We start from the raw sequence: 25994 nt of genomic DNA on the forward strand, positions 1-25994 counted from the left end.
GTTTATTGCACGGTCACAACATCCCAAAATGCACCACGGTTTTTCTTTTCTTCTTTTACACTTCTTTCTTCTTTATTTTAAGATTTTGAAGAAAAATAAATCTTTTGATAACGAATTGCCGTATTTTAAAATAGTTAAATAAAGTAAGAAGAAAAAATAAAAGGAAAAAATTAATTGTCATTTGACTATGGTCTGAGCCATCGATTCCATATTTTCGTGACCAGCAGTTTGCCAAAAGAACAAATGACGTAATAACAACAAATCAAGATGGCGGATGGATGGGTGTTTTTTCACAGTGCTCTGTTTCTCTCGTGTTTTATATCATTTAGTTAGCACACATTAATGATCGCTAATGCCTTATGACTAATTAAAAGTCGTAGCTAAAGTATAGTTTAATGTTTCGGACATTCCGATTTCTAGTTATCTCGAAATCCCTCGTTCAATCACAGGTACATTGAATTTTCTGATTTTCAATTTTTCAATATTCAACAATTTTGCTAAGATTACGTATATTTTTCGTTGATAACTTTTGCTTTTGCTACAGACATCATTCAGGTACACTAATATTCAACGATTTTGTAGCTCCCAAGTAACCACAGGAAATGGTAGAGTATTTTTGACATTTTAATTAAACTAACCAAAAAGCATTCAACCAAAGACTCAATCAAATCATATTGTGCATGTGATGAGGGAAAATTCATTTAATATGCCAAGGAGGGGTAGGGGAGGGTGAAGATATGTGGGGAAAGGAAAAATTGTTACCGAATTTTTTTGGAACATGAAAGAGGTGCGTAAAACATTTGTCATGCATACAAGGGGGGGCTCTCAATTTGTTGAAAATGTTTATTGGTTGTTTGGGGTTAAGTGCTAATGGGGGGCCAAGATTTTGAAGGCAAATCTTTGGGGCTAAAAACAAGATCACAGCGGTGAGAGGCAAGCTGTAAACCACTATGCCACCCATGCAAGCCTCCCCCAAAATAGAGTCAAACATGTTTTTAAAACAAAGCTTTTACATTGTGCTTTCTAATTATTAAAAGGTGTACTGATTTTGTTCATTTTAGAGAGAAGCAAAGTCTTGACCAAGCTAAAGGGTACCCCTGATGGTCCTCCACCATCACCTCCCCCCCGAGAACTGTGCTGCATGAGTGGATGTCAGAATTGTGTGTGGTTGCAGTACATGGATGAAATGATCAAATATTACAAAGGTAACAAAGATGAAGCTAAAAAAGCTTTGGATGACATTCCAGATGAGAGCATTAAAGCCTTTATCAGGATTGAACTTGGCCTTTAAGGATAATAAAATAAATGGAAATGTTTGACAGCTGCAATCAGAAAAAAAACATATTTATTTTATATTTAAGAAATGCATGAATTAAGAACTGTGATCAAGAAAATCTCCAACAGTGTATTGCACGACAAAATAATCAGACAATTTTTGAATGAACATTTTCAACCAAATAAAACTTGACGCGTTTGTTGAAAACCCAAAAACAAGGTGAAGCTTTTGTTGAAAACCCAAAAAAGCTTGATGGTGTTCAGTTGTCAGCTGTCATTCAGAAAGGCCTGTCCAATGGAATTTTATCATTGAAACGCCCTCTATTTTTTCACGTGTCAATGAAGAAGTGCCATCCAATGAAAAGTAGTTTTTGTTTTTCACAAAAAACTGTGAATTTTTCCCAAGTGGGGAAATTATGCGTGTTTTCATTTGGCAATCGAAAAATGTCATACAATGAGATAGTGAAGCAGTTTATATCAGTCATACTCATCTGACATGCTGCAACTCATCTAACATGAAGCAACTCTTTTCTTTTTTGCAACAACTTATCTAACTTGCTGCATGTCTGTTATGGTGTGAAATATAAGGAAAGCACGCGTGGCGTGGCGTGGCGATGAGAGCGCTTGCCTATCACCAAGGTGATCTGCGTAGAGTTACTTCTTGGTTCTCTCCTGTGTCTTAAGCATTGTTCTCCAAGTTTTTCTCCCTACCCCAGCTTCCACCCCAGCTTCCCGCACCCCAGCTCCCACTCCAGCTCCCAACCTGCCATAACCCCTAACAAAGCTGAGTGACCCAATAAATTGCCTAAATTCAAGTATGTTTCACGAGACCCAAAAAATGAAAAGGAAATAATAATAATAATAAAAATTTAAAAGGAATGAAATTAAAAATAGCTTTTTTTGAACAATGTATGGGATACAGGACAGGGTTGTGGATCTTCAAATCAGGTCCAGAAAGGAGTTCCAAACCTACCCCTCTCCCACTTAACCCCCCTTCATACACAACAATAAATTTTCAAACTTTTTTGGGAGGTGAAGTTTTTTATTGCAAGATTGAGATGTGAGTTATCTTAACAAAAACTAGTTAACAATCAAACTTTTCGTAGCTGTTTTTGCTCCATTCACCAGGGGTTTGGAGCTTGCGTGCATGGGTGATTTGAAAAATTAGAACTGCACATCACATAGATTATAAGTCATGGTTGTTCAGTTGTGATGTAAATGAAGGTTTAAATAATGGTTAAACCCTTGATAAGTGCATTTCTTCTTTTTTCTTCCATTCTCTTACTTTCCCTTCCATTCTCTTACTTTCCCTTCCATTCTCTTACTTTCCCTTCCATTCCTAAAAGCTTTGCCCAATCAGGAGTATAGGGCATCTCTAATAAAGAAAAAAATGACAAGAAGAGTAATGTATGTAAAGAGAGAGATAAATATGTGGTCTGAAATGGGAAAATATTAAAGCTGAAAAAGTCTAAAAAGAGAAAATGAGTTCATTTTCTATTGTGTGCAGGAAACTTGTCATTTTTCTTTATAAGATATTAGGTTATTAATAATTATCAATTATAGCATCCATATAGTTCCAGTCGCCAGCCAAAACCTGTATGGGTCCATGTCTTAGGAAGGAATCGCACTGCTTTGGCAACAAATGGCACTTTCAGCTCATGTCTGACAACATCAACTCCGTTGCTATTTCCAATCAGTGTCTACAATGCAAAAACATATATTTGGTTAGAAGTCTGTCTTTCTGTCTACCTGATGATGGAAATGATGGATGGGTGGGTGGGTGGGTGGGTGGGTGGGTGGATGGGTGGGTGGGTGGATGGATGGATGGATGGATGGGTAAGTGAAAAGACACGTACGCAGAAACCCCTAGCTAACAGTTCACACTTACCTTTACCACTCCATCTTCTTGATAAGCCGTGAAGGGAGCTAAATAATCCATGCGGTAATATACCTCGTACGTTGAAACGTACTCGGCAGAATCATGCCTCCCTTGTGTAGCCACCGCCAAGATTGTGGTAGACTTCAGCAAATCAATCATAATCCAGGCATCCACTGCAGAGTTGGGGACCCACGAACCTGCATAGTTTACACGAGCATGCGTCCTTGGATGTGTTCCGCTAACATGCTCACTGGAAGCGGTAATTTGTGAGTCTAAAATCGTTAAGGCCTCCATGCCAAGGGCATTGCACTTAACGTCACCTGCATTTAAACAAACCAAAAGTTAATTTTCACTACGTCCCTCAAGTGCCATGCCCCTCAGCTAAGACACATTTTCAGTATTGATAACACAGTGAAGTGAATAATAGAAAAGTCAATTTTTTTGTATGAATTGAGTATGCATTTTGGAGATATCAAGGTTTAGGCCCCGTCCACGCGTATCCGGAAATTTTTGTATCCGCAAATTATTTTTTGCGGATACGAATTAAATGTTTGCGTCCACACGCAGCGTATTCGAATCGTTTTCACCGTCCACACGTATCCGTTTTCGTAAAATTTGCGGATACGGACACAAAAATTTGCGGACACGTGTGGACGCAACCCGTATCCGCAAAAAAAAAAAATTGCGGATACAAAAATTTGCGCATACGTGTGTACGGGGCCTTATACTTCCAATATGTTAATGAGTGTGATGTTATAAAGGCAATATTGCTTTCATTTCCCATAATGCTTTGCGGGTTTGGAGTAACCAGGGGAAGATCGCACTCATTCTATCATATACTCAAGTTACTCAAGACTGATCGAAAGATGTTGTAAACATTGTAAATGCATCTTATGGTGTTCAAAAATGTATAGGAAACAGCCATAAATAAAAAGAAAGAAATTTGAAGAAGCATAAAGTAAATTTTGAGATTTTTATTTTTATTTTTGCCGTCAATGCATTTATGTTCTGTAAGTAGAAAATTAGACTCCTAATCAACTGATAACCGATATCAGTAGTTCCACAGACACACAAGCAATATAATTACAGCTGATTAAAGAATTAAGTTTTAATTTACTGACAGTTTTTTGATCGCTTTTTTAAAGTGGTTAATAGATCCCTTGCAGCACTTCGGAATGCAGCTCAATTTGGAGGACATAACAATAGGTTTCCAATTCTCAGGATATTGAAATTCTTTTGATTTGTCGTCCAAATTGAGCTGCTTTGACGTCACATGCGCGGGATGTATACCAGCTGCTGGATATCAATATTACCTGAATCACAATTCTGAACATTCGTATTGTCAGAGTGGGGACAAATACAGGAGTAATCCCTCGCTGGGTTACCAAGGACTGGATTGCAGACCACACCACTATAGCACGGGTTGTTCGTGCACGCTGTCTATAGAAAATATGCACAGAATAAAAAACTAATTTATGTGTCACAGTTTTAATCTATAATAATTGCCCTATTTCACTATGACGTCACATCAAAACAATCTATTGTTTTAACGCAAAGGATCATGGTCGTCGGAGGGGGTCAAATCAACGCAAATTCACCGAAAATTGTTCTAAAACCCGTATCAATCCACGAAGAGAAGTAGATTAGCCAGCAAACGCTCAGAATATTTTTTAGTACATATTAACACATATTATATCTGAAAACCAGGCCATTTTAGATTCAACTGTTTCGCTAGGAGCAAATTGTGTTGAATTTTCTATTGAATTTGGCGATTCTATCCCCAACATAAACAAGCAATGACGTCATAGTGAAATAGGGCAATTGGTAATGAATTTTTCCCAAGTACCGCCATTTGCAATATCATTTGCACTGCTGATTGAGTTAAATACAATTCCCCCATAAAGTTTTCCGTTATAATGTTCAGCTTTTTCTTAAGTGTTTTTGCCTGGAATAAATTCTATTTCAAAAGCCCCAAAACAATGTTTAGAGAAAACCAAGTAAGAAAAAGAATGATGGAAAAACAAGTGAGCAAAGAGTATGAAAAAAATGAAAAGAAAGGAAAGACCTAGACCCTCGTAAAACAAACAAGCAAGTTAATAACGAAAAAACTCCATGATAACTAAGCGTCGGACTTCCACTGAGAAAGGTCGCAAGCGCACTATATGATTAAGGGATTAATATAGACTATATGATTTTTTTTTTAATTTTTTTTTTTTTTTGATTTTTTTTTTTTTTTTTTTTTTTTTGTTTTGATTTTTTTGATTTTTTTTTTCCTTAAAAGCGTCCAATTATTGGTGTTTATTGACTTAAGGTGCGATTCATGCAAGCAATTTTCGCTTCAACTTGTGTCGCAATTAATACAAGTTGCATGGAGGATTACAGCGTGTAACCTACAGTGCAATTTGCCAAAAGTAGAATTCGTTTCTACTTTTGGCAACGATTGCATCTCCGTTGCACCGTGTACACGCTCTCGTAACTTGTGTTGCAACGCCGTTGCGAGACAAGTTGCAGAGAAAATTGCTAGCTCCGTATAACAGCGACTTTAGCCACGTTGGCGCTCAATCACCTTGTTGCCTTGACTCTAAAGAACGCCCGACGGAATTATTTATTAGGTAATCACCTTGATACAGAATGGGCAGATGGCCCTTTTAAGATAAAAGATCCAATCCACAGAATGTCGCAAATAAGGAAAGTGAAAGCGCAAAGGAAAGTAAAAACATTTTAGACACGGAATTTTTAAAATGTCGTCAGACTGACTAATCCAAATGAAGGGATGGAAGAATCGGGCGAAACTTGCATCTTTTTCCTTCTCCTCTTAATTACCAGCAAAGCGGAAAGAAAGATAGAAAAGACAAACAAAAAAATAAATTTTCAAACACGGAATTTTATGAATCTTCGCGCCACAAAATCCGTATGAAGGCAAGGAAGAATCTGGGGAAGTAACTACTTTTTTCTTCTTGTAGTTTAGTAACTGTATACATATCCTTTTCTTTGTATACAGTATGCTGAAGTGTTATCAGCAAAGAAAGTAAGATAGGAGCAGAGCTTGAAAAACGACAAATTATAATGATTTTCAAACGTGGAATCTTGAAACGTTTGTTGTCACAAAATTCGAATGAAATCCTAAGGAAGAGGAAGAGGAAGAGAAAGAGGGAGAGGAAGAGGAGGAAGAAGAAGAAGAAGAAGGAAGAAGAAGAAGAAGAAGAAGAAGAAGAAGAAGAAGAAGAAGAAGAAGAAGCTAGAAGAAGACTAAGAAGAAGCTCATTTTTTTCACTAGCTCTTTCTTCTCAGTTCTTCTGTAGGGAGATAATGAGAAAAAACTAGCGTACTGCGTACTAAATACCTATTCGTAGAGATTATAAAAAATACTAATGGTAAATATGTGAAATAGATAGATCGAGTCATATAAATACATAACACACACCATGAATGCACACGGCGTCCATACAGCCACCACGCATAGAGGTAGATAAATTATTTATAAACGTTAACATACCTTCAATCTCAAGTGAGTAAAACCCGTTTTGGATACAAAATGTTCTTGAAAGTCCGTCCTTCCATAGCCAAACATCTCGCATTGGACTTTCCCAACATTGCTTGGATCTTCTCCATAGTTGACGGACAAACATCGAGGGTTTGTTGTGCAAAGCTCCTGACATTCTGTGTCGCTATCAACCTCGAGATGAGCGAGGAGAGAGTCATTTCTTTGCAAAGCAAAGTTGCTTTTCTTTTGTACGAAGTTTCCAAAAACGAAAGTTCCATCTTTTGAAAAATACTCAGTAACTTGAGCAAGGCTAAAACCAATTCCGAGAGAAATAAGAATCAAGATTTTTTGCCGAAAAGAAGACGAAAATTGACTCTTTGAATTAGGCATGACAGTTTTGGGTGTGCGTACCGACGCAGCGAAGAGGCAGTGAAGAATCAAGTCCTATCTAAAGTTCATGCAATACGTATACTAGGTGTAAAAAGTCCTGCTGATGGAAAAACAACACAGCTATGTTGACGTCATCGATAGAAAGCTCTCTTATTGGTCTTTCTCTGGGTTTTTTTCTTTCTTTCTTTCTTTTTTTATACATATTTATTCATTTTTTTAAATTTGCGCTGTTTTCTTTGTTTCTTGCTATCAATTACTAGTACTAGTCATCCTTTTATTCTCGTTTAAGATTTATATTTTTTTCCAGTAAGAAAGAAAGAAGGGGAAAAAGAAACGATCAAAGAACGAAAGGAGAAAAGAAGTAAGAAAGGAAGGAAGGAATAAAGGAAGGAAGGAAGGAAGGAAGGAAGGAAGGAAGGAAGGAAGGAAGGAAGGAAGGAAGGAAGGAAGGAAGGAAGGAAGGAAGGAAGGAAACTTAAAACCTTACATACGAGTCTCCGCATAACTACAATGTCGATGAACATGAGGCCGTTAAAATTGCATTGTATGATACCTGCATGCGCTATGTTTACTATTGTTAACACATTGATAGGGTGCCTAACAACTTAACTAAGTATCTATGAGGCTTTCGCTTTCAGAAATGATTGATTCAATGTAAGATTACCTAGATAAACGCGTAGACGTTTTAAGAAACATGTCCCGGCTCATAGTATCGTTTCATTGCCTCTTGCCACGCTTTGTTTACATATACGCGCTTCCCACATTTTCATCATCATTCTGGTGAAGTCTATCACTAGTTTTAGCAAAAAAAATGCTTTTTTTAAAAAAAATTATACGCGTTTTATCCGTAATTTTACATTTAAATAACTTAAATAAGTAACTATAGTCATCTCTATTCGTTTTTGTTTATTAGTCCATTCTTTATTGAAGAAAAAAAAACATCTTTTGTCAAATGCTTAACACGAATAATTGGGCGCAATATTTTGGTTCTTGGAAAATATAGACGAGATGGATGAAGTGCTATTGGGAATTCTCGTTCTGAATTCTCCTGAAGTTAAAATTCATCCAAATCCAAGATCCAATTATGACTGACAGCGATTGCGTTTTTCTCAAAACGGCTTCTTTCAATTTAAGGTTTTGCGAACAGGTGCAGATAAAAATAGTCTTCTTTTCAACCGTTGTTATTGTCGGTCCCAAACTCCATCATTAGTGGGAAGGGAATAGTTTCGGACCAAAAATGATGCTGAGCTATTACCTTAAAATTTTTCTCGGGGGTAGTGGCCCGGGAGGGGGGGGGGGGGGGGGGGCGGAGGGGCTAGTCCCCTATATTCGCTATACGGGTACATGCCGCCAAACAGGGTATGGTTTTCAGCGATTCTACTCTGGAACAGGGTATATAAAATCGCGCTCGCTCTGGAACAGGGTATATGAAATCACGCTCTCTCTCCTCTCTGGAACAGGGTATCCATTTTCGCAATACCGGAACAGGTTATGATTTTCAACGATCTTGCTATGGAACAGGGTATCAATTTCAGCGATTTTACTCTGGAACAGTGTCAGGGTTCAGTGGTTCAGTGGGCTTAGCGGCACATCCCTACCCTAAACGGGCAAGAGTACCCCCACCCCCCCACCCCGGGCACAGTGGGTTCGTACCACATCGTATCCAGATAAGATTTTCTAGTTTTTTAATTCATATTATTATCAATTTGGCAATATCTTTGTCTTGACTATCATGCATCTTCAAAAAAAAAAAATTATACCCGGTAATATTACCCGCTGTAATACTACTCTGACAATCAGGATAAGATCATATCCTTGATCAGGTGATTGCACCTTGTGTAACTAACCACTATATCTCACAGATTTAGCCAATAGATACAGCACCATATATACATTGTTCCTATAGTTTTATTTTTATTAGAATTTGCAGTAACCAGATTTTTGCTAAGCAGAAGAAATGCAAAGAGTAAACAGAGGCAACGAATAGTTCATGATTTTGAGCCTTGGTTTAGGCCTTGGATTACTTAATAGACCCGTTTCGAATTCCAAGTTACCGCTGTGTTCCTTGATTACAGACTCATTTGCACAGGGTTAGCCTCGTATCAGTGTTTAAATATTCACAAATACCAACGGTAAAGTAAAGAATGCACAATTTCAACAATACAAACACTTTGAAACTCGACGGACCTTGACTGAAACACGTGAATATTCTGCACAAACTCAAGGCTAACCCTGTGCAAATGAGTCTGTAATCAAGAAACACAGCGGTAATTTGGAATTCGAAACGGGTCTATTGCGATGGAAAAAATAAGCTCTCTAAACTTGCATAACCCATTATATTTCTATAAATATACAATTACTATAACAATTATTAGCTATGAGGCATGTTTAAAATGACTATTAAATAATCAGTTCAGAATCAAAAAATACACTTTTAACCACATTTATATAACTACTGAGATAATCAAATAGGAATAATAAACTATCAGGCTAAAAATAATTGTTGGTCTTTAGGCCAGATAGTCTTGACAGGTCACACTAACTGGTCACGCATTGATTAGTTGATGTGAATTGTCATTGTGTCTTGACATTCAGCAGCTTTTATTTATAACCCTGAAAATTACCATATTAGTTATTAACAACCAGATTAATTCATCATAACATCATTATGTTCGTTATATAGTTCCTTTAGGTACTAGTATGTACTAGCATATACTAACTACTAGGTTAATTATCCAACTCTCATAATCCACGAATAGGGCATCATTATGCTTGTCATTTATATACTTTCTATACGTACTACAGTAGTATACACTCAATCGAAGAATCATTGTCGGGTTCAGAAACATAGAACATAGAAGCTGAGACCAAAATGGCACATGGGAAATGACATAATTATATTATAATTTATTCATTTACGCCATCCATGCAGTCGGTTTAGAAGACCTGCCTTGAGAGTGGATGATGCCACGGGTCACCAGTCACAGCATGCAATGTACTTCCCATGTGCCATTTCGGTCTCAGCTTCTATATTCTACGTTTCTGAACCCGACAATGATTCTTCAATTGAGTGTATATTAGCATTACATGTAGTACTTACTAATAGCAACAGATAGAAATCTAAACTAACATGTTATTCGTTCAGCTTTCTTAATCCACAATCAGGCATTATGCATTACATTTTAATTCCTATGGTACGTGTATTTATTATATAGTTAGGATAGTATGCACGTGCTCATTGGTCAAAAACTGTGCTTTATTAGTGAATGGAGCACAGAGCTGATGCCATCTGCGCGCACGAAGTGCTGCTAGATCCTGTGACTGTTTTTCTTTTTGGTAAATAAATTCAATACCAAAAAAATTAGTAGCTATATAATAAAACAAATAAAACAGCTTTTTCCAAGCTCCGTTCAGAAATAAAGCACTTAGGAAGAGCTGCAAGCACCCAAGAAGTGTCAAAAGCTACTTGCCTACGGCTGGTGTTTCTCCATACACTTCTCTCATGTTTACGTCACTTCCTGCATGCTTTATTGCTGAACAGAGCATGGAAAAAGCTGTATTATTTGTTAAGTAACAAGCCAATTAAGACATCAACTAGGTTTATCATCTTTTGATACGAAATGTTGATAATAGTTCTTGGTGAGGTCTGTCATGATTTCTTGCATACATTCAGGTAGTTCTGCCATGAATTTTCCTACAAGAAATTTTTATAGAACTTATTAGATGTAATGGATACAGTATGAGTGGTAATGTTTTATGACATCCAGCTATTTCAAAAAAAGGTTGAAGGTTTTGTTGCATGTTGCTATAAGGTAATTCCCTTGAAAGAAATTTCGCCAATAACTTTGTCCTGAAACTTTGCATGGACATTACTGTAATTATGTTATGGACATTTTAAAAACGCCTTTCATTTCTTTGCTTTATATGCTTTATCATTTGCTAATATTAATACTACAACACATCTTAAGATCTGCTTAAGTTTTCCTCGTTATTTTTGAGCAACTCGACCGATGTTTCTAATATTTTTTGGTGCATCCAAAAATGGCAAGAGATCTTTAATATTTACTTTGTTTTTTTAAGCCACGTGCCTGCTTTAATATACACAGCTATTTCAAAAAGAGGTTAGTGAAGGTTTTGTTGCATGTTGCTTTAAGGCTCAGGTCAAACGTTGAACTTCACATGCTGCCAAACTCAATAACATTAAAGAAGATTTCCGTGTTATCCATTGTTCCAATCATGTTCTGCTCCTGTGAAGTTGAACATTTGACTTGAGTCTAAGTCTTCATATAAACTTGGATGCATCGTTATTCTCTGATAATGTTGCATTAGTATTCTTTAATAAATACGAATATACAGTAAGTATGACATCTTTATATAAAAGATCTCATTGTTAATAGTATTCTGTAAATCCGATACAGAGTACTAATTAGCTTGGCTGTATGGGCTTTACATTGCTCTAACATGACCCCAGTCATGCTAATTCATTGGGTCTCACCCTAATGAATAATTAATTGAAGTCCTCTTACCAGGTGATCCTGAGTAAAGTGTAAAAGGTGGTACTACAGTCTCCGGTGGAAGTACAGTATTGTCGGCGATTGCACAACAATCTTTTAATACACTACGTCTCCCCTGCATAAAAACAATAACATTGATACTTTATTATAACAATAAAAGCACAATGACAACCATCACCTGCTATTACTGTAACAAACTTATAGACACACACGTTAAAAATTTCTTGTCTACCCCCCTCCACACTGGATATTCAATTCCTTTTTCATCAGCAAAGTCGGAAGCATGGGTGGCATGGGTGACATTCATCCGTGGTGAGAGCAGTGCTCGCCTCTCACCAATGTGACCCGATTTGAGTCTCGGACTTGTTGTATGTGAGTAGAGTCATTTGTTGGTTTTCTCCTGTGCTTCAGTTGTTTTTCTTTGATTTCTTTTCATTTTCCTTCCTCCACAAAAATCAACTTCTAAATTCTAATTCAATCTGTGTAATTCTAGTTACCCTATCAAATTGTGTAGCCTTTCTTTATTGTGTAGTATTTGTGTTATGGATGTGGAAATGTTCTGGAATAGGACCTTTGCATGATGTTGTCATTTTACTACATCCACAAATGCTTTGCAAATTTTCTTTCTTATTCAAATTCGTATTACTTTGTTAGAATAGTGAGACAATTAGTGCTCATTAACTAAAGAAAAGAAAGTGTTCAAGGGATTCTAGACCTGGTAGTCATAGTTAATGACATTGTAATTAAAATGTCTCCTTGAGCAACACCATTCCCTTTTGGTGGTAATTAGAGGACTGGAATAGTACTTACAATAACACAGTTCTTTCCAATATGAACATATGAGCCCACTTGGGCAGCATTCACAACACAATCTTCTTCTATCGACACATGGTCTCCAATATGAAGTGGAAAGAATGCAACCCTGAAAAAATACACTGATTTCAAGTCTTGCCCAGTTCTTTTTTGTAAAAAGTCTTTTCTAATGAGCACTCTGACTTTGATCAGCCAAATACAGGCTGTATTAGAATATTTATATCTTGCTGGATTTTCATTTGTGTTTTTTACCCCAAAAACGGCCTGTATTTCTGTAGCAATTTTTTGCCCTAAATGTTTCATGCAATGATAAAGAGTGTGAGCCTAATTCTGCAACCTATTTTTGGGTGGCAAAAATTCAAGGGAAACAAGTTGAAAAAGTGTTTAGTATATTGAGAGTGACTGGTTGGACTGCCTGTGCTATAATAGAGAAGGTGCAAACTAATTCTTTGCGAAAGTCTACAGTTCCCTGTGTGATCTTGGAAGGTGCATCAAAGCAAGAACAGTTGAGACCTTGCAATGATTGAGGCTTGAAAAAGTGTCCAAGGTGTTAAAAATGATCTATATCATTGAAAGGTCACTGCTGTCTTCCCTTGGATGTACAAACAGGGTTACGTTACCTTTCAAGATTACACAGCAAACTGTAAATGGGAACAAGATTGTCATGGTGTTCCCACTTTTAACAAAATGAATCAAGAGGCATTACCCTTTACTAAATTTCTTAAATGGCGGTCTTATGACAGTTCTCTTGCTGATAACACACTGCCGTCCAATCCTGACATTGGCCAGATCACCACGAATGATGCAGTCTGATTGGATAATAGTCTGTTAAAAGAAAACAAGTAAATTAAATGGTTAGTAGTATTTAGAAGAAGGTAAGTCATCAGTACCCTCAACAACTCCCTTGGAATTGGTTGCAATTTACTTGCTAATGCCTCCTTGAAAATGTGACAATATTTAGTTTATAATAAAATATAGATAAAATTTCCCAAGAGTACACACACCTGTAAAATAAAATCTTTTCAAATAGACCACAGAAAATTTATAGAGCTTTTTCGAGTAGTAATCTTATTTAATAAGCTTACTGTATTAAAAACGAATTCAATGAAAATCTATTTATTCCATAATATACCTTTCCATTGAGAACAATATTCTGACTTCCACACAGAACTGATTGCCGGCTGACTTTATTCCCTGATGCCTGAATCAACAAAGAAAACACACTCCCTGAATTAGCTATAGTTATATGTAGGCAAACGTTATCATCTCAGGATCCGATAAATTATTTCCCAAAAATGTTGAGCTTAAAAGTCTTCCAAATGCCTTACCGTCAGGATATAATCTGCTTTGTTGTAAAAAATATCTTGCTGCTCCATTTTTTGTCTAAAATAAGAAGAAAAGTAATTGTTTTTCTGGTTTTTGGTTGGACTGATGTGATATTGCTCTCTCTTTACATGGTCCCTGATCCAATATGGCGACTCCCTTGGTAACCAGGGCCTCCCGTTCATCCACCAAAGAATTCCACAGGCAACCCAAAATAGCAAAACGTTTTTCACTTCGCCACAGTGAAACAGTGAGCATGAGGCACCACACATAATACAGTCAACTTTCTTTACAGCGGACACCTTCGGCGCCGTCACTTGGTGTCCGTAATAGCGAGCGTTCGCAATAACGAGAATTACCAGCGTTTGCATTGCTACGCGGCTACCCCAGACAAAAATCGCGACGTGCACTTTGCAATAGACTGCCGTCAATCAAACAAGTTGACGTCATTTGTAAACACGAGTTTGGATCGGCCCGGATAGGCCACGCGAGTGTGGCTCATAATACTTGTAAACAATCGACCGAAGTTTTGGCGCATTTTGAATCACACACGTGTGTAAATGGCGTCAACGTGTTTGATTGACGGCAGTCTATTGCAAAGTGCACGTCGCGATTTTTGTCTGGGGTGGCCGTGTAGCAATGCAAACGCCGGTAATTACGGTCATTTCTTTGTCATTATTATTGCCGGGGATTTTGCTCCTGTCCGTTATATCGAGGTGTCCGTAATTATCAGGGTGTCCGCAAGGCGAGAGGTGACTGTATAATGTTTTTAGCAAAAGCAAAAGCAAAAGGAGAGCTCGTTTCTTAAAAGTAAGAAGGTGCATTGAGATTCTCCTATAAGTTTGATTTGAAGTTGCCTCGCGTGATTGGCTCATAGCATTTGATTGACGTCGAAAAATAGCACATTTTTGGTATCCATGTGTGGCTTCTTGCAGTCTGAATGCAACGCTTCCCTCACCTTACCCTGCGAGCAGAGATTCCCTTTTCTATCCCGCTAGGGCGAGAGGAAAAAGAGGTTCCGTTTTTCCTCTCGCCCTAGCGGGATAGAAAAGGGAATCTCTGCTCGCAGGGTAGTCCTCAAGTTATGGTCCAAAACCTCTATCAACCAAGTGAGATAACATAGCGCCTAGAGAAAAAAGCACTTAAAACTTTCAGTTATCATGCATTCCGGGGCAATTCCTTATTAGTTGACGATTAGTACTGCTACAATAAACTTGTAAAGTTAAAACATAATGGGCCTTATTCACGCGGACAGCCATGTTGGATTGAACAATAGATTCCACCACGCGTAGCCTCAAATTCAAGCGCTTGAGAATTAATTTATGCTGGGGAAACAAAGGTTTTTATTCTTATGAGAATAAACATGGCGGCCGTGTGATAAAGATCCATGCACCATCTTGTTGGTGTTTTACGGTAGCCTTGTGGTCTTACGTCATTATGTATGTTGGCAACGCCTCAGGTGCGTCATATCCACACAAAACGCCTCAATAGTTTTTGCAAAGAATACTGTCTGAAGTGTTATTTTTTCTTCCAAATAAATCAATCTATTGGAATTTATTATATAGTATTGTAGTATCATGTTTTCCGTGGATTTGTATGTGCAATAAGCCTGAAGCGAGATGACGTTTTACCCCCGTCTCTAGACCATAATCCTTTTCACACTGCTTTTGTTCTTTAATTATGACTGTTGTTCCTGTATTCTCTAAGGAATCAAAAATTTTAATATGAAAGAATTTTTAAAACTATTATCGTATAGAGTCGGGGGTAAAACGTTATCTCGCTTCAGGCTTATTTTCACGTGCGCCCTAAAGATCGAGAACATGAATAAATTTTATGCACTAAAAAGTCACTGGTGGATGAAAAATATTGAAATTTTATAGAGTTGCGCAACTAGTCATATCGAAGTAAAATTTTGCTCTAGCGATTTTCTTCCACATATCGGAAATGCTACAACTTAGACATGGAATTAGGTCAAGAAGAGAAGTAAAATAGCAAGACAAGTCCTAGGAAAAGCAGCAAAATGGTCCACAATCACAGCTATCCCTCCCTTCCTTCGTACGAATTCAAAATAGGCGTTCTTGGGGCAGAAAAAGTTGGAAAAACTTCACTCGTACGAGCGTTCTTTGGTCAGAAGTTTGTTGAAAAGCACGTTCCTACTATAGATGATTATTACGTCCATGCCATAAGTGTCGAAGGAGATTATTTTAGCACTTGTATCATCGACACTGCTGGGAGTTATTGCTTCCCAGTGATGCAGAGGCTGGCAATGGAAACAAGCCATGGATTTCTTGTGCTGTACTCTCTCGATAGCGAGAAGTCTTTTGTTGAAGCACTTCGCTTGTTAGACGAGATATTCAGTATTAAAACAAGAATCGATAACTCGTGTAGACAAATCGTTGTGAATTTGGTTGCTACAAAGCTTGACGTTGACTGCAGAGAACGGGAAATATCATACACACGAGCGCTCGATGCAATAAAAGTCCGACCCTGGATAATAGGTGAGCATATTGAGATTTCTTCTAGAGCTGGGTTCCGAGTTACGCTCGCGTTTCACAGCCTAATGAAAAATATCGTAACTGAAGGCCAGATAAAAGAAAAAAAGAAGGGAAGAATGCGCATGGCAAGAAAATTGAGGAGCTATAAACTAGTGATGAAAGAGAAAAGAAAAGGGAAGCGAAAGCTTGGACGGATGAGGCATTGTTTCCTGAGTTGTGCAGGATCGGCGTAGGATTACTGAGTTATCAATCTATTTGCTTGCGTTTCCAAGCTGGAAATATTGCCTGGTTGTGGACTCGTTGCACAAACATGCTGTTGTGTCTTAACTGCATGACTACATTTTCAACACCAAGAATAATCCAAGTATGTCTTAACTGTCGTCACAGCTCACAGTGGCTAAAAAAGAATAGGACATTAATGGACACTAACTGAGGCGAGTTTTAGAATTTTCACTTATAGTTTAATTCTTACCTACTTTTTGAGCTTTTAAATCCTGTTTTAAATTACATGAATGTAAAATCAATCATTTTTGACGCTAGAGGCAAGCGTTTTAATTCCTTTCCCCAAAGAGAGCAAATGCCACGGGCGATCATTAACAAAAGTGTCAGATGTAGCAATAAGATCACCCTACATATATCATGAAAAGAGCCTCTTTTCTAACTTCGATCAATTTACTTTTAGGATGTAATCATATAGAACTGCATGGATATATAATAATTTTAAAAAGTTAGCGATAGGCAGAATGTCCCAGGTGATCGATAGGTAACAGCGCGCGGACTCCAAGAGAGTTTTTTTCCGTCTACGATTCACGCTCATTGCCTTATTAGATAAATTATATACACCATTCCGCGTAAATCACGCCAAAAGTTCGTTACTTAATTATTTCATAAGATTTAACCATATATTTTTATTGTTTAAATTTTTACCAATTATAAATATTATATACAGCACATTAATTTCAGTTTCAATAGAAAGGATATCTTTAATAAAGTTTGTTATCAATTTTTTAAGAAACAGAATTTACAGTTTTTTTGTATATTTGTTTATATTTCATACCTGTGGCTTACTTTTCCATTCCCAAGTCGAGGCTTCGGTGAAGCCAAAACAATTACGATTATCCCCCCTCCCCCCGGAGCCTCGACACGAAATATTTTGCGCTTGATATATCACTCAACCAGAATACCGAAAATTGTGAGCATGTGAGCTGCGTTCTTTGTTTTATCTCACCATTCATTGTTTGTTCATCTACTCCCAGGCTTCGTTCTGCCCGTTGTGGATTACCCGGGGGTATACCGCGTGTTTCAGTTAACACGCCGTAATTTGCTCAATATATTCAATCACCCAAGTCTTAAGTAAAGCTCTGCTCATTTCTGAATTAGCATAGTTTAACTTCATAGGATGTACGAAGTACTCTCTCTTATTATAAACTTGCCAGAAAAATCTGCTGTCCTTCACAAACGATTCATTTACCCTACCGGGTAGATATACCCCGGGGATTTGCTCAAAGTTTGCCTCCAGGTCTATCATACGAAGCATCGTCGGGACAGCGATTTCAAGAAAAACACTGTGTTTGTAAAAAATATGAGCCAACAATTGAAAGATCTCCGAGAATCGCGCTGGAACATACAATATATCCGACCTTCCACGGTAGCAAAATGTCTTGCCGCGACCGTTTTTCGTGAGGATTTCCATAGTCTTCGTGACGTTAAGTCTATCCCACATATTGAAATCCTTTTGTAGGGACCATATCTCGTTATACGCTTTTTGGCACTGAGACTTGCCCCATCGGGATTTCCACCAGTACCATTTTCTCCTAGGTACAAATCCCGGGTACTGGACGGGGGCCTTGGGCCCTTCCCAGATTTTTCTCCGGTCGAAACGCAAAAAATTCCAAAAATTTAACATGACGTCATCATTGATCACTAAATACCCGTTGTAGTTAACAAGGCTACTTTTTGAATTAGCTGACAGTGAGTGGAACATTGGTTCATCTTTTATATCTATTTGGACTTCTCTGCTGTATTTTTCCATTGCTCTAGCCAAACACAAATACCCAAAGTAGCCCTTCTTGTGGTAAACTGCCTCTATGGGATGTTCTAGACTGTTATTCTCAGGTTTAGGCCCGCAAAACATGATTGCGGGAAAAGCGTTCCCGTATAACTTTTTCAGGAGAGGTACACTCGTATACAGTGGATGGTTATAAATTATTACCAAAACCACATCGCTGAAACTATCGCGAAGACAAGAAGGTGTAGCGAAGTTCGAAACGCCTTCTCTCTTAGTGTGGGACAGCTGAAGGATAGAGAATGACAACCACGCAGCTGAAATGAAAAGAAGTTTGATAAAGGACCAGGTTGAATAAATAGAAACTGGGCATTGTTTATAAGGGGAATTTCAGTTCAATTTTTCAATTCAAGGTTTCTGGAACATCAATAGAAAACTAATTCCCACGTTCCTGATGATATTTATTTTTCGAATGAGATTATGCTTGATCAGTTTTAGAAGTGTTTGGCCGCTACTGCTTGCTACTCCACCAGCTGACTTATACTCTTCATCGTATTGTGTGTGCAATCAATGAGCTTTTATCATGTAATTCCATAAAACTCATAGGACAGAAGAATAATTACCATCCTGCAGTGGAAAGATTATGTTAAAATTAGTTTGAAGGAAGTATACGAATTAAGTTTTAAAATCCAAATTTTATAACAAAATTCACACTTTTCAAAAATCTTATCTTCGCGATTTTTTTTAAACTTACTTCCTTCTAACTTCTCAGTTTTACTAATATTAATAAAAGTGTTTTAGTTTTCCAGTTATGGTAATTATTATTCTGTTATATAATTTTTTAAAGATAAAAGCTCATTGGTGTTGATTATTTTTTTAAAAAGGAAACGAAATCTATTATCGTGAATAGAAAAGGGTCATCTCATTATATTTTGAATAGGATCAATATCCAAATAAAACGATTGAGTGTCGCGATCTCTATACTACCGCTTAACAAAAAAAAGTTTGGCATCCCAATGACTACAGCAATGTATAGTAGATATTCTTACCGAGAAAAGATCCTGTTAGTGTGAGGACCAAAAGCGCGAAACGTAGTATGAGTTTCACACTCATGACATAGCCATTTTTCTGTTGACTCCATCGCCAGCATATTTCTAGATAAGAACTCGTATTCTACCCTCGGATTTAGATTTACAACATAGTGACAATCCCCTGGCCATTCCTTCAAATTTCTCAATTTATTTGTTGGGATGTTGTTTTGAAAGCCGCCGTTGTAAAATATTAATGACACACAACTGGTTACCAGTTAGATCAACTACTAGGCTAGTGATATATATTAGACCACGTGTATCTACCGCTGATCAAAAATTATCGTGGTCACATGCAGGTTATCTTTTCGTTTCATGGGACGACAGCCATTCCGAAGTTAAGAAAAAACTGAGTCGATTTGGCATTGCATTGCATTGTGGGAATGGTTTTGGGGGCATATTTCTTAAGATGGCGTTTGTTTTCGTCCCTTGCTAAAACGGTCACACAATGCATTGCGATGCCAACTCGACCTAGTATTTTTGCTTCAACCTCGGAATGGCTACCGAGGATACTGCTGAGTAGAACGAATAGACCTTCTTGCAGATTTTCAAACCAAGAAACACTTACGCATTTTGGATTCCTCTTGTACTTTGCCAAAATTCATCTGCAATTAAATCAAATAATAGGACCATGATACCTACCGTTGGCCCCAAAGGGGAATGTAGCAACTTTGAAGAGTAGCTGCGCTTGCAAATTGAAAAGAAACAAGTTGATGCAAATAAGAAACGAGTTATGTAAATATATATATATACATGTGTGTGTGTGTGTGTGTGTGTGTGTGTGTGTGTGTGTGTGTGTGTGTGTGTGTGTGTGTTTGTGTTTTATAGCAAAGCTAAGATTAAATGCGCTCTCTTACTGGTTAATTGCGTGCGCGAGCGTGCATCCAGGATGAATAAAAATTTGAATATTTTTTTGATCTTGATTTGCTATGTTATAAAAGCAATGGTCAATATATGCTAAGTTGTGTGTATATCATCCAGTTCTGGATGTACTTGGGAGGTTGACTCAACTACGCCTCATACGACTCTTACGATTCTTTCGTGCTTAGCGGCCTCTCGCGTGCATCCAGAACTGAATATACACACGCTAAGCATTGACCATTCGTTACATATATATAACGGTTTACTGGCTAGGGTTTTTGTTGCGTGTGCTTTTCGAGGGGGATGGGTATCCTGTGGTGTGTGCTTCTTGTGTACTAGTCCCGCTCGGTCAACGCTAAGCTAACACAGGAAGCCCAGTACAGGAAGCCCAGTATACAAAGAGAAAAGAAGAGAAGGATAGGCGTAGCATTTTTTGTAGTTTTATGTGATTTTTGGCTTTTGATTCAAGAGAAATGTCTTGGAATCCACATCGAGGATCTCAACCAGCTTATAACCCCAGTTTCGTAAGTATACGACATCAGCTTTCATCATTGCTGAAATACTTCTCACCGAAATCGAACTATAGTCTAGTGTCCTACGCAGCCGCTAGTATAAACGTCTCCTCTATCCACGATCTACGAGTTATTTTTCGTCTTTCTTTATCTAATTTTGTTGGCTTTTGGTATCAATAAATAAATCTTTTGACTCTCGACTTTTGTTTTCAAGCTACATCCATATCAATAACGCATTTTTAAATCGTATAAGCTCTTAAATAAAGCTTAGTTCCAGCTGTTTTTATTCTTATTTCCTTGAATTTCGGGCTTTATTTGTCGTGTAATTAAACAAGCTATATTAATCATTTTTCTTTATGAATAATATTAACTATTCCGAAAATTTTTGGCATTAACTTTGTCGACCTAAAAAATGTTAAGAATGTGGAATTAAGCTTAAATACAACCTATTCTTCGTTTGCAATAGACGTCATAGCCGCCATGTTGGAAGAATTTGACAAAAGATTTTTCAATGAAATATTCTTTTGTTATATCTTCCAACATGGTGGACATCCCTTTTGTTATTGTGCTCTCTTGGGATTGATTGCAAACCAAGAATACAGCAGCCATCTTTGCTGACACTGTTTGCATGAACTGAGTTGTAGTGAACTCCCACTGGCTTTGACATCTCCAGTTATCCTTCCAATGTAATCAGTACAGGTTTTGTTATTCATGGTTCCTTGCACCAGCTTGAAAGGTAACTGTACCTTCAATGAAGCTGAGCCTGTGTGAATGAGTTTGTGGTCTCAGAGGATGGCAAGGATAGCAGTGACCTTGCAGTGATAAAGACATCATTGCAAGCTCACCATTCGTCTCGTTTCAATGCAAAGGCACATCTACCTTTCAAGATGGTGCAGGGAACTGTGTGACGGGCTATTAAATGAACATATATATGATGGTGGGGCCAGAGATTAACACTTACACAGCCATAAAGGGGGGGGAGGGCAATAAGAGAATGCCATACCACCTTTATTGATATCAGAATCTTTTTTCTAAAAAATCTTCATATCTTATTGATACCCTGAAACGACCCATCAACTGCATGATCTAATCTGTGGCTACTTAAGGGTTTTTTTTGCTTGTACACGAGACAGACACAGGCGACAAATGCTAGCTGTTATTTTTAGCCCTGCGTTCCACAACAAAATTTGATCAAGTTTTAACATAGAATTTTGTAACTTGTTTCAGGGAGGCCAACAACAGCATGGTAGGGGACAATATCAACAGCAGTATGGGGGCCAACAATATGGACAATATGGTCCCCCACCTACTTTCCCTGGGTATGGTGGTGCACCACCCCAAGGCCCTCCCCCTGGGGTTGATATGGTATTATGGCAATGGTTTCAAGTGAGTATTTAGTGTGATTTGCTGTCTATTGGGAATGCTGAAATGGAGGGGCTTCAAACTTTAACCACCCCACCTTTTGCTAAATTATTCATTAAATTTTCATGTATTAACCCCCTGTTTCAGTCTTGTAAAAAATGAACTACAGTGTAGCTAGTTAACTATATATTTTTCCAATTTATACCCCCTCCCCCCCCCCCCCAACTTTCATGGGTACCCAGTGGTCTTTGGTGTAAAGTGACCATTATTTAAGTTGGTAAAATGCAAGATTAGCACTCCAAGAGCAGATGCATCTGTTAATTGATTTACTGTCAGTTTTTTATCAATCATTTGACGGCCATTTGCCAATAGTTCCCCCTTAGAGAAAAATACTTTCTCTAAAAACTGTTGGTTATGCAATAGAGCTCTTAAATGTGACATCAGTCGTATGAAAAAACAACTTTCAGGTCCGAAATCAAAAGCATTATTATAAAGATTTTTCTCCATTTTTCTTCATGACAGGAATACTCCATTTTTTACAGTTCCATTCAGTGACCACGAAGAATAGTTCCTAGCCGAGGCTGGAGTTACCGCGCATGATAAACTGTAGTTTTGCTATGTGCGGAAACTCCAGCCTCGGCTAGGAACTATTCTTCGTGGTCACTGAATGGAACTGTAAAATGGAGTATTAATGTTGACCAACAAATAGCCAACAATTGGTCAACAAGGCATCTGGCCTTGGTGCTGTAATATTTAGGTTCAAGATTAGGAAAGTTCAAAGAATAGAGTTTTTAACACTGTAGTTGGGGGAAGTTCTGTGGCCATTTGACATCATTGAAAAACCAAGTATTCTTTTTCAGTCAGTTGATGAAGACAGATCAGGTAAAATTACTGCAAGAGAACTGCGACAAGCCCTTCATAACTCCAACTGGTCCCATTTTAATGAGGAGACCTGCAGACTGATGATTGGTATGTTTGATAAGGACAAGTAAGTAGAATATAATATAATTATATTTATAAATCACCCATAAATGTGTAATAATATTTGCTTGCTGATTTTGGCTGTGCTTATGTTGTCTTTGTTTGTTTGGAATATAAATTTCATTATTAGCCTGAGTTTGCTTGTAATCTGTTTGGGTTTTTAGGTCAGGGACAATAGATATTTATGAATTTGCAGCATTGTGGCAGTATGTACAACAATGGAAAAACTGCTTCGATAGGTAAGTCTGAAAGGAATGAAAATTGTGCTGGTGAATGATTAGCTACTGTAGGGTCAGTCTTCAGCTGTCAGGGTTTTGTAGAGTATCACAGGTGGATGAAACCCTGACGGCTGCAGACTGAGCCAAACGATCAACTTGCTACTAATTGTTGTCTTGTAATAAATCGAGGGTTTCATTAATTTTTTTGAAGTGATAGGAGAAGGTCGTGAACTAGTTGGACGTTCCTGTGGGTCAAATTTTTGAATTACTAAGTTAATCATGGTTGTTCAAACCGAGAATTTTGCTCATCTACCAAATTCCTGATGAATATCTACTATTTTTTTGAGTACAGAAAATCATATTAGATTTTTTGGAGTGTTTAGTATGGGTGGATATTTTTTTCTGCAATATTTGGTCAGCCCATCAGACTACAAATATTGCAAAATATCTGTCTTCCCTCTAGGCTTTCTCCTGCTATATTTTTACTCTACTGAGTATAGTTGGATAATGAATAATTAATATTATGTCCTTTTTATTTTTATGCAGCTTTGATTTGGACAGGTCTGGAACAATCGATGCAAGAGAATTGAACAATGCTTTCTCTACTTTTGGATACAGATTGTAAGTCCTTCAAAAAATGAAAAGAAAAAAAATCAGAATTTGTTTTGATTTTAAGTAGAGTCTGTGTAATTTTAGAAGTTGTGTATTATTCCCAGAGCAGAAACAAAGATTTTTACAAGGGAAATTTAAAAATGATAAGCTAAACCAAAAACCTTGATTAAATTTTAAAAATTGGCTGTAGTTTGGAGAACCAAAAAACTTCTAGCTTCTAATTTATTAGGGGGCTTGTACTCATGGTTTAGGGGGTTTGATAAAATCAAGATGATCTAATAAGGGGTTCATAGTTGAATAATTGTTGTTGGACAAACCTCCTGAACCCCCTAGATCTGTGTCCTTGCATTCCTAGTATGGGTATATAGTTTGATGCTGAAATTGGGTTAGCCTTGAGTAAATAAGTCTACTATATATGCATATATCAAGCAACAAAGCAGTAATAATTCTACCAATTAATAAAGTTCTTTTGAGAAGTTAAATAAATGCACTAAAAATAAGACTAATGCTTCTTTATTTTACTCACAGAACTCCCCAGTTTTGCAATTTATGTGTACAAAAATTTGATCGACAAGACTCAAGAACAATGAAGTTTGATGATTTTATTCAGTGCTGTGTGACCCTCAAGTCTCTTACTGATGCCTTCAGGGCTCATGATTCCAACCAATCAAGATCAATCACGATAAACTATGAGCAGTTTCTTGAGATGGTGCTTGATCACACACTTACAGGACTTTAAGAGATGCTGATACAAGTTTTTGATGTTGTCTAGACAACCCCAGGGTCACTTACTGAACTTTAAGAGAAGCTGATACAAGTGATGTTGCCTAGACAACCCCAGGGTCACTTACTGGACTTTGAGAGAAGCTGATACACGTGATTAATGTTGCCTAGACAATTCAGGGTCACCTACAGGACTAACCAGTGATAAACAAGGAAAAATTATAGGGACTTTTCTTTCTGACTTTCATTGATGTTGCCTAGACAACTTAGGATCACATTAAACAGGCCATTTCTTTTAAATAACTGTGCAGTTCCAGAAAATAGCCATACAGTGCCTCCTACATGTAGAGAAGATTGAGCCCCTCAGCTGAGACATCCTGTATTTGAATTACACTGCCTAGAAATTCCAACTAATTGCAGCAAAAGTATGGATATAGTCTTGACTGCCTAAGGTTTTCATCAATTATAAATTGAGTAGCGACTACACTGTAGCTTTAGGAGTACAGTCACAATTTTCCTCACACAGAATCCATCACCCTTGCCCTCCCCCCAAGAAACTTGTGTTTGACGTAGCTAATGATTATCTTAATGACAATGATAATAACATTTGACTGGTTTCGAATTCGCAACTTTGAGGCTAGCGAGGAGATTGAGTCCCTCAGCTGGGACATCCCATAATTAGATTACACTCCCTAGAATTTCCAAATAATTGCAATAACAGCGTGAATACAATAGCTTGTAATCCTTCACTGCTCATCAAAACTGTTGTGTTTATACAAAGTGCCCCTCAAAAATTAACCAGTAAAAAGAGAGATTGATTGAAAGTCATTTTTCTTTTATCTTACTCTTAAATCAATAACAGCAATTAACTGCAAGAAAAACAACAATTACTAATAAGATGATGATCCCCCTCCATAAAAGTGACATAACATAAAAGACTGATATTGTTAAGCTTGAGGGTAAAGGCTCAAAGCCAGTCTAATCAAATGTGTGCAATCTGATTTGCAATGTATCTATTATAATATTTTTATTTGGTTTTAAAATGGTAATAAAAGAAAATTATAAAGAAATTGTCTGAATAGTTCTATCACACAAAATGTTTTAAGCAATGGAAAAGCAAAAGGTCCTTCCAAAACTGGAATCTTCATAAAAATGAAGTAGAAGGTCCCCATGTCTAGGGGTGGTGAGACTATAGTAATGGGAAAAGTTTAAGTGGGGGGTGGGGGTGGGGTGGGGCTACAGTAAAGTGAGGTGCTGTAGCTCCCCCAGCCCCCCCTGTCTCTGCAGTCCCTATTTCCAGGGGGGGTACTCCCCTATATTCGCTATATGGGTACATTCTGCCAAACAGGGTATGGTTTTCAGCAATTCTACTCTGGAAAAGGGTATATAAAATCGCGCTCGCTCTGGGACAGGGTATATGAAATCACTCTCTCTCCTCTCTGGAACAGGGTATCCATTT

General features: G+C 37.6%; 6 protein-coding genes across 6 annotated transcripts; 3 read left to right on the plus strand and 3 right to left on the minus strand.

The window, feature by feature from the left end:
• The first annotated feature begins 267 nt into the window (after positions 1-267).
• Positions 268-1639, plus strand: LOC116298904 (oxidoreductase-like domain-containing protein 1). The gene is made up of 3 exons (XM_031707485.2): positions 268-449; positions 545-605; positions 1062-1639. The coding sequence occupies exons 1-3, from the start codon at positions 396-398 to the stop codon at positions 1289-1291; spliced, it is 345 nt and encodes a 114-aa protein (XP_031563345.1). The 5' UTR covers positions 268-395; the 3' UTR covers positions 1292-1639.
• A 663-nt stretch (positions 1640-2302) lies between these two features.
• LOC116298903 (uncharacterized) lies at positions 2303-7050 on the minus strand. The gene is made up of 4 exons (XM_031707484.2): positions 6651-7050; positions 4468-4594; positions 3164-3474; positions 2303-2975 (listed from the first exon to the last, which is right to left on the minus strand). Exons 1-4 carry the CDS (start codon positions 7026-7028, stop codon positions 2829-2831), a joined length of 963 nt encoding a protein of 320 aa, XP_031563344.1. The 5' UTR covers positions 7029-7050; the 3' UTR covers positions 2303-2828.
• A 1868-nt stretch (positions 7051-8918) lies between these two features.
• Positions 8919-13825, minus strand: LOC116298908 (dynactin subunit 5). Its single transcript, XM_031707488.2, has 6 exons — positions 13684-13825; positions 13488-13556; positions 13062-13180; positions 12353-12464; positions 11555-11657; positions 8919-10722 (listed from the first exon to the last, which is right to left on the minus strand). Exons 1-6 carry the CDS (start codon positions 13729-13731, stop codon positions 10619-10621), a joined length of 555 nt encoding a protein of 184 aa, XP_031563348.2. The 5' UTR covers positions 13732-13825; the 3' UTR covers positions 8919-10618.
• Positions 13826-15698: 1873 nt separating this feature from the next.
• Positions 15699-16406, plus strand: LOC116298870 (GTP-binding protein Di-Ras2-like). The gene has a single exon (XM_031707445.2). The coding sequence runs from the start codon at positions 15699-15701 to the stop codon at positions 16404-16406; it is 708 nt and encodes a 235-aa protein (XP_031563305.2).
• A 799-nt stretch (positions 16407-17205) lies between these two features.
• On the minus strand, positions 17206-19461 carry LOC116298869 (uncharacterized). Its single transcript, XM_031707444.2, has 2 exons — positions 19228-19461; positions 17206-18495 (listed from the first exon to the last, which is right to left on the minus strand). Exons 1-2 carry the CDS (start codon positions 19289-19291, stop codon positions 17480-17482), a joined length of 1080 nt encoding a protein of 359 aa, XP_031563304.2. The 5' UTR covers positions 19292-19461; the 3' UTR covers positions 17206-17479.
• A 1044-nt stretch (positions 19462-20505) lies between these two features.
• LOC116298906 (programmed cell death protein 6) lies at positions 20506-25605 on the plus strand. Its single transcript, XM_031707486.2, has 6 exons — positions 20506-20651; positions 21867-22025; positions 22862-22989; positions 23147-23221; positions 23747-23821; positions 24341-25605. The coding sequence occupies exons 1-6, from the start codon at positions 20601-20603 to the stop codon at positions 24549-24551; spliced, it is 699 nt and encodes a 232-aa protein (XP_031563346.2). The 5' UTR covers positions 20506-20600; the 3' UTR covers positions 24552-25605.
• The last annotated feature ends 389 nt before the right edge of the window (positions 25606-25994 follow it).

This window comes from Actinia tenebrosa, unplaced genomic scaffold (genome assembly GCF_029948245.1).
Source record: "Actinia tenebrosa isolate PJP-AT-01 unplaced genomic scaffold, QUT_ActTen_1.0 PGA_scaffold17__23_contigs__length_9995812, whole genome shotgun sequence".
Classification (NCBI taxonomy): Eukaryota; Metazoa; Cnidaria; class Anthozoa; order Actiniaria; family Actiniidae; genus Actinia; species Actinia tenebrosa.